At 54.4% G+C, this 7468-nt stretch overlaps 1 protein-coding gene across 1 annotated transcript in view; it reads right to left on the reverse strand.

Moving 5' to 3' along the window:
• Positions 1 to 7468, reverse strand: part of TMEM132A (transmembrane protein 132A) — a 10579-nt gene that overhangs the window by 1567 nt on the left and 1544 nt on the right. The window contains 9 exon segments of the mRNA XM_010839631.1: positions 258 to 449; positions 857 to 994; positions 996 to 1065; positions 1067 to 1095; positions 1097 to 1133; positions 2454 to 2656; positions 4145 to 4288; positions 4371 to 4569; positions 5569 to 5718. Of these exon segments, the coding sequence (XP_010837933.1) occupies positions 258 to 449; positions 857 to 994; positions 996 to 1065; positions 1067 to 1095; positions 1097 to 1133; positions 2454 to 2656; positions 4145 to 4288; positions 4371 to 4569; positions 5569 to 5690 (1134 nt within the window). The 5' untranslated portion in view covers positions 5691 to 5718.

Consider the following 7468-nt stretch of genomic DNA (forward strand, 5'->3'; position numbering starts at 1 on the left):
CACCTGTCTGCTACTCGGCTCAGGGTCTGAGTCATCAGGAGGGTCCTCAGTTAGAGCCCTCTAATAACCTCCCACTGCCACACTCCAGCCAGCCACTGCTTGATCACCACCAGCCGCAGAGTGCTCACTACCTTACAGGGAGTCCGTCCTCATCCTGAAAACCCTAAGGTGAAGGGTGGAGGTACCTCCCATCCCTCTGGTTATCAACCCCCAGCTGGAGATGTCGACCTCAACCCCCTGACCCCGCAGCGTGTCACCTGCTTTGGGGCGGGAAGGGCGGACTGCGCCCAGCACGTGGCTGTGACCTCCCCTGGGTGGGCAGTGCCCCGGCTTAGGGCCAGTGAGATGCCCATCACTGGCTGCACTCGCAGCTCCAGCACCGAGACCTTGTCATCCGTCACAGCCAGCGCCTGCTCCCCGAGGATGGAGTCAGACAATGGGGAGCGCACCTGAGGGTGAGAGGGAGTTGGAAGTGGGGGAGAGTTATCACCCACAGACAGCCTCTCCCCTCTGAGAGCCCAGCACCCCTACGGAGGGATCTGGTTTATGAGCTAGGCAGCTTTCCCACTTTCTGCACCCCAACCACTCACCTTATACATACCTGGACCACAAGCCCACTCCTAAGGGACAGTTCCCTCCTCTCTCAAGACCTGGCCCCCTACACCCAACCCCCGCCCTTCATACTTTGAGGACTTCGCCCCCATTCATTACACGGCCGCCCTATTTTGACCCAATCCCCCATCCCCCGGGCTCATACTTCCCCAGGTGCACTCTGGGCCCTTCCGACACTCTTCGCACCTGCCCATTAATATTCTGGGAGTCACCTCCATACACCCTTTTCGGGGCGTCTGCTCACCTCGATGGAGGTGACACCGGGCTCCCGACCCACCAGGACCCGGCCTCCCTCCAGCGAGGCTACGCGCGGGTCTTGCACGCGAGCGTGCGGCGCCACGAGGTGGGACACGTCCAGCAGCCAGTCCGGGCCGAGCAGATGGGGTGAGGCGGCGGCCGCCGTCCAGCGGATGGGCCGCGAAGGGGACGAGGAAGCGCACGCCGGCACGCTGGACTGCAGGCGCAGCCGCGGGCGCGCCGCTCCCGCTTCCTCTACCCCCGCAGCCTCTGGCTCCGGCGCCCTGAGGGAAAGGGCGGCCAGGGGAAGGGGCGTCAGCGCGGGCTCCGCCCCCTCGCTGGCCGAGGGCCCCGCCCACGAGAGGCCCCGCCTCCAGGTGGGGGACAGGTTATCCAAGCCCTGCCCACAGTCGCGCCTCAGTGGTCAGGTCCTTTCACCTGCTGGCGCTGAGTTCAGTCCCCTCTGGCTCCTAATTGGAACTCTTTGACTATGCATGAGGCGAGGGGAAACAGTGACAGACTTTATTTTGGGGGGTTCCAAAATCACCGCAGATGGTGACTGCAGCCATGAAATTAAAAGATGCTTATTCCTTGGAAGAAAAGTTATGACCAACCTAGACTGCATATTAAAAAGCAGAGACATTATTTTGCCAACTAAGGTCCGTCTAGTCAAGGCTATGGTTTTTCCAGTAGTCATGTATGGATGTAAGAGGTGGACTATAAAGAAAGCTGAGCGTCGAAGAATTGATGCTTTTGAACCCTGGTGTTGGACAAGACTCTTGAGAGTCCCTTGGACTGCAAGGAGATCCAACCAGTCCATCCTAAAGGAAATCAGTCCTGAATATTCATTGGAAGGACTGATGTTGAAGCTGAAATGCCAACATTTTGGCCACCTGATGCAAAGAACTGACTCATTTGAAAAGACCCGGAAGCTGGGAAAGATTGAAGGCAGGAGGAGAAGGGGACGACAGAGGATGAGATGGTTGGATGGCATCACCGACTCAATGGACATGAGTTTGAGTAAACTCCAGGAATTGGTGATGGACAGGGAGGCCCAGTGTGCTGCAGTCCATGAGATTGCAAAGAGTCAGACACGACTGAGCAACTGAACTGAACTGAGGCGAGGGACGCTCTGTTATTGGAGGAGACCTACTAGTGCTCCATCTCTAGAGGGCCTGGGGGGACAGATTCCTGAGGCCTGAGGCCCCCTCACCCTTGGGCTCTGGGGGGATCCCCTCAATAGTTACTGAGCTAGGTGCTATCTTGAGGACACAGCAGGGAACACAATAGACAAAGCCCTCACCTTCGAGGGGAGGAATGCGGAGGGGGATAGTCAGACCACAAACAAAATTAACCTGATCACGCGGTGTGTTAGAAGTGATATGTACTATTAAAGAGGCAGGGAAGGAAGAGAGGAGTGGAGGTCAGCAGTTACAAACAGCGGTCAGAACCTGTGTGAAGGGCAGGAAGGGGCAGAAGGAACCGCAGACCACAGGGCAGTTTTGCCAATTCGGGTTTATGGCGGTATCCCGCCCCCCTCCCCGCACGCTCAGTCCCAGAGGGACTTCGCCAAGGCCAGCCAGCTTCCCCAGGGCTCCACTCACCCTTCCGCTGGGCCGGGTACCCTCCAGCCTCGGACCTGCTCGAGGGTGGTGTCAGTCACTTCGATGCGCAGGGGCAGCAGCGGGGCCCACACGGTCATCCTCAGCGAGGCCCGCAGCCGGCGCCACCAGAAATCCACCCGCACCCCCCGAGCGCCCCGGCTCTCCTTGCCAGACACAAACACAGCGTCACAGGCCTCTGACACCTGTGGAAGGGCAGAGGGCAGGGGGTGGGCTTAGCCACAGCGGACAGGCGCAGACCAGAGAGTATTCCTGACTCCTACCCGTAAGAAAGGGTAAGGCTGAAATTCATTCTGTATTCTACTATAAGGTATGGCTTCCCTGAGATTTTCCCATGCAGCCAAGATCCATTGCCCGGGGAGGTACCGCCCTTCCCTGAGTTTACCTGGGGCTGTTGGGGAAACTGGCTTTTTGCATACAACAAAATTTTTCCACCAGCAGGTAAGGGTTTGAATGCACAAGTTTGGCTCCTCATTAGTGCTTTGGTAGACAAAGGGTAAGGGCAAGGCAGGCCTATCTACCCAAGGACTCTCAGGTAGGAACCACTTACATAATGCTACCTGGCACAGGTAGCAAAGAACACCTTCACTCAGGCAGCCAGGATTTAGGAAGTAAAGCCTCTGGGCTTCCCCCTCTTAGAACTTTGATTGGGAAACATTGCCCTGCCTTTTTTTTTTAAACCTCACAGATTATTTCAAGGCTCCAATAATGATAATTATTCTACAACAGAGGATGAGATGATTGGATGGCATCACTGATTCAATAGACATGAGAGAGCGAACTCTGGGAGATGGTGAAGGACAGGGAAGCCCAGTGTGCTACAGTCCATGGGGTGGCAGAGAGCTGGACACGACTGAGCGACTGAACAACAACAAATGTAACAGCAGCAGCTGCTGGTGTTTCAGCCCCTGCTTTGCTGAATACAGTCCTAGAGTGCCTTTTTTTTCTTTTTTGATGTGGACCATTTTAAAGTCTTTATTGAATTTGTAATAATCCTGCTTCTGTTTTATATTTTGGTTTTTTGGCCAGGAGGCATGTGGGATCTTGGCTCCCTGACCAGGGATCAAACCCACACCCCCTGCATTGCAAAGAGAAGTCTTACCCACTGGGCCACCCAGGAAGTCCCTCTTAGAGTGCTTTTAATTCTTACAACATCCTTAAAATATATTTTCATTTTAAAACTTAGGAAACAGAGGCTCAGAGAAGTTGAGATTTGCCCACAGTCACACAGCTAGTTGATAACAAAGATGGGTTTCAAATGAAAACTTTCCCACTGTAAAGTACATGCTCTTAACCCTCCCATGTCAGTTCATCTGCCAATGTAGTAATGAATGGGAAAATGCCTGAGTTGGGGGCTTTGGGGTAGTACAGCTCCCACTTGACTCTGGAGAGAGTTGGTGGGACCAGAGCTGTGGTTCCCCTCATGAGGTCCCTGGTATCAAGAAGCAGCTGCTCTCTGGGACTCCCTTGGTGGTCCAGTGGTTAACACTCCATGCTGCCAATGCAGGGTCCACAGGTTCAGTTCCTGGTCAGGGAACTAAGATCCCACACGCTGTGCAGCGTGGCCAAAAGATTGAAAAAAAGAAAAAGAAGCTGTTCTCTTGGGGACCTGATTGGGGAAGGAGGAACACTGCGTGTGCATCAAGCAGGTACAGCCCCCACGTGCCACTCACCTGCAGGACCTGTGTGTTGGCCGACTCGCAGCCGATGTGCTCTGTCACCTCCACCAGAGCTCCGCCACTGTCCACGGTGACAAGGCGCACAGGGATGCGCCGCGGCACTCCAGTCAATGGTGCTGTGTTCACGAGCTCCTCAGCCTGGGGGTGCAGCAGAGGCTCAGCCCCAAGCTCTCCACCTCTTCGCCCCCAGCCTGGCCGGGAAGAGCTGTGGACCCCTTACCTTGGCCAGTGGGACGAGGGCTCTTATGTCCCGCTCCGACACCAGGATCTCCCACACCATTTTGTCCTTCTCTGCTTCGGGGGCCTGGCCTGGGTACTCCAGCTGCCAGGTGACAGGGCGAGTGACCGCCACGCCCCCACTAGTGCCATTCTCCACCAAAAAGTCCACCCACAGGAACTCGGACAGTTCAAGGGGGCTGCTGGCCAAAAGAGAGAGAATCTGAGTGCTTGCTAGCAGTCAGGTGTTGTCATGAGCACTTCCTGTCTTGGTGAGGTCGGTCCTATGATTATCCCCATTTTACAGATGAGGAAACCGAGGTACAGAGGTTATATAACTTGCCCAAGGTCATGCAGTGAAAAGTGGCAGAGCTGGAATGAAACCTAACCATCCTGGCTCCAGAGTCCCAGTTCTTATCTGCTCAAGATCCAAGTAGCCACTTTACCAACCCCAGGGAGGCTTGCTAACCTCTGCCTTCCATAGCTGTCAGGGTGGCATAAAACACCAAGGAAGAAGATTCACTTCCAGGACTGGCACTCAACCCCTGAATTATAAAGAACCTCACAGCTTCCTTTGATCAAGCACCTACTATGTGCCAGAAACTGGCCTAGAAACTTGCCGTGCAGTACCTTATTTTCATAAACTATAAGGGGTGCATTGTTATGTCCATTTCACAGGTGAGGAAACAGAGGCTGGGGTGGGAATGGGGGAGATGGGCTTCACCGGTTTGCCTAAGATATTTATCCAAAAAGTGTCAGAACTAGAATTCAAACAGAGGCTACAAAGTCCAAGGCCTTGACCCAGACACAGGACATGAATAAGGAGTTCATAAGTGTTTAAGAACTGCAGCTGGGCTTTGGGGGAAATATTAACAGCCTGGAAAAATGAACACATGTAGTGGGAGTGGGAGATGGGGTAGTGGCTGTGAGGGTTGTGACTGGGTGACCAGGACAGGTTGATGTCACCTGGAATAAGACTCACAGATACTGTACCTGGCATGTGCGAAAAGATGGATAAATAGTAGCTGAGTGAAGGAAAGATATCTGTTTTGTGCTGCTTCCTTGAAGGAGACTGACTGCTCTTGTGCCTGACTACATGTGAATACAGGGGGCCACGTGGCAGCCTCCTCCCCTCCAGCCCCATAAATCTGCCCACTTGCACTCTAGGACCATCCCTCCCCTCATGGAAAAAAAGTACCCACCTGGAATTTGGCTCCACTGGCCCGACTCGATGGCAGGTGATGAGCGTGGTGTGGTGCTTGGAGCCCTTGAAGCGTTCCAGCTTGGCAGTCCAGAGGGTGGGCTGGGCTAGGCGGGCAGCCATCACGTGCAGCCCCTTCTTTACCTTAATCCTGGGGGAGGGGACACAGGTACAATTTGTCATGGGTCGGGTGGTGTATGTTGAAGTGTGGGCTGGATTGGAGCAGGAAGATAAGGAGCTCTGGTCTGAATCTTCTCCTCACCACCCTCCAACCCAGGGGGACCCATCTCCATGCAGGTCCTGTCTGTCACACAGCTCTCCTCATTCACAGAGCACTTATGACTCCCCACGGTCCACAAGGTCAAGTCTTAGCCTGGCATCTGAGGCCCTCTAGGGTTGGTCGGTCCAGTCTCATCTTTGGTTGTGACATCTCTCCATTGCGCCCTTAGCTTCAGCTGCTCCCAAAGTACACATCCACCATGCCCCTTCCTGCCTCTAGCCTTTGCTCAAGCTGTGCCTTCAGCCTGGTCTGCCCTTCCTTCCTTAATTCTTTTTTAAAAAAATATTTATTTATTTATGCTGCACTGGATCTTAGCTGGGCTTCCCTGGTGGCTCAGATGGTAAAGAATCTGCCTGCAATGTGGGAGACCTGGGTTCGATCCCTAGGTTGGGAAGATCCCCTGGAGGAAGGCATGGTAACCCACTCCAGTATTCTTGCCTGGAGAATCCCCATGGACAGAGGAGTCTGGCGGGCTATATATTCCATGGGGTTGCAAAGAGTCGGACAGGACTGAGCGACTAAGCACAGCACAGCAGGTTCTGGATTGTAGCATGCAGGATCTTCGATCTTCATTGTGGCATGTGGAATCTTTAGTTTCAGCCTGCGATCTCTTTTACTTGTGGCATGAGGGATCTAGTTCCCTGACCAGGGATGGAACCCAGGCCCCCTACATTGGGAGCATGGAATCTTAGCCACTGGACCACCAGGGAAGTCCCTGCCCTTCCTCTTTTCACCTGCTCATTCTTCAAGCCTCCAGCAACACAGATACCATTTTCTTTAAAAAGCTTTCCTGGTGACAGGATGAATTTCCCCTGCCTCCCAGAGAAGGCAATGGCAACCCACTGCAGTGTTCTTGCCTGGAGAATCCCAGGGACGGGGGAGCCTGGTGGGCTGCTGTCTCTGGGGTCGCACAGAGTCGGACACGACTGAAGCGACTTAGCAGCAGCCGCTGCAGCAGCAGCCACCCTCTAACCCCTGCCCCTGCAGAGCTGGGTATGGTATGATCCAGTCCATGTCCATGCAGCCCCCTTCCCTACCACTAGGGGTCCCTCAGGACATGGGGGAACCGGGCCTTGCTCTATCCTGAGCTCCAGAGTGGAGACACAGGGCTTGGCATCTTTTAAGTCTAGGAAAGATCTAATGATGGTGCCAGTAAGCAGAAGAGAGGGAGAGACACAGGGGTGGGACACACGCAAACAATAACAGCGGGGTGGGGGAATGGCTGAGGCGGAGTGGGGAGGCCTTCCTAAAGAAAGGTACATGAAAAGGAGGGCCTTTGTATGGGAAGGAACCAACTCTGTCCAAAGGCTAAGGACCATGGTGAGGTGGCCAGCGGGAAAAGATGTAGATGAATGGGACTGGGGCAAATACCTCTCCTGGGGCATCCAAGCATTAACCACCCCCAGGCACCACATTTCCCAGTTTCTAAGTCCTCTTCCTGTTTCCCCTCTCTGGAGACACAATTGTGGGCAACGTTAGCCGCACCGGACCAAGGAGTCTCAGAAAAGTGCTGGGGGGAGGGGAGCTTCCTACTTCCAATTCTAAGTTCAAGGTCCTGCCCAATGGCAGGGTCCTGCCTGCTACCAGTTGCCTAGCCCGGAGGGGGTTTGATGGACCCATG

This window comes from Bison bison, unplaced genomic scaffold (assembly GCF_000754665.1).
Source record: "Bison bison bison isolate TAMUID 2011002044 unplaced genomic scaffold, Bison_UMD1.0 scf7180017864124, whole genome shotgun sequence".
NCBI classification, from domain to species: domain Eukaryota; kingdom Metazoa; phylum Chordata; class Mammalia; order Artiodactyla; family Bovidae; genus Bison; species Bison bison.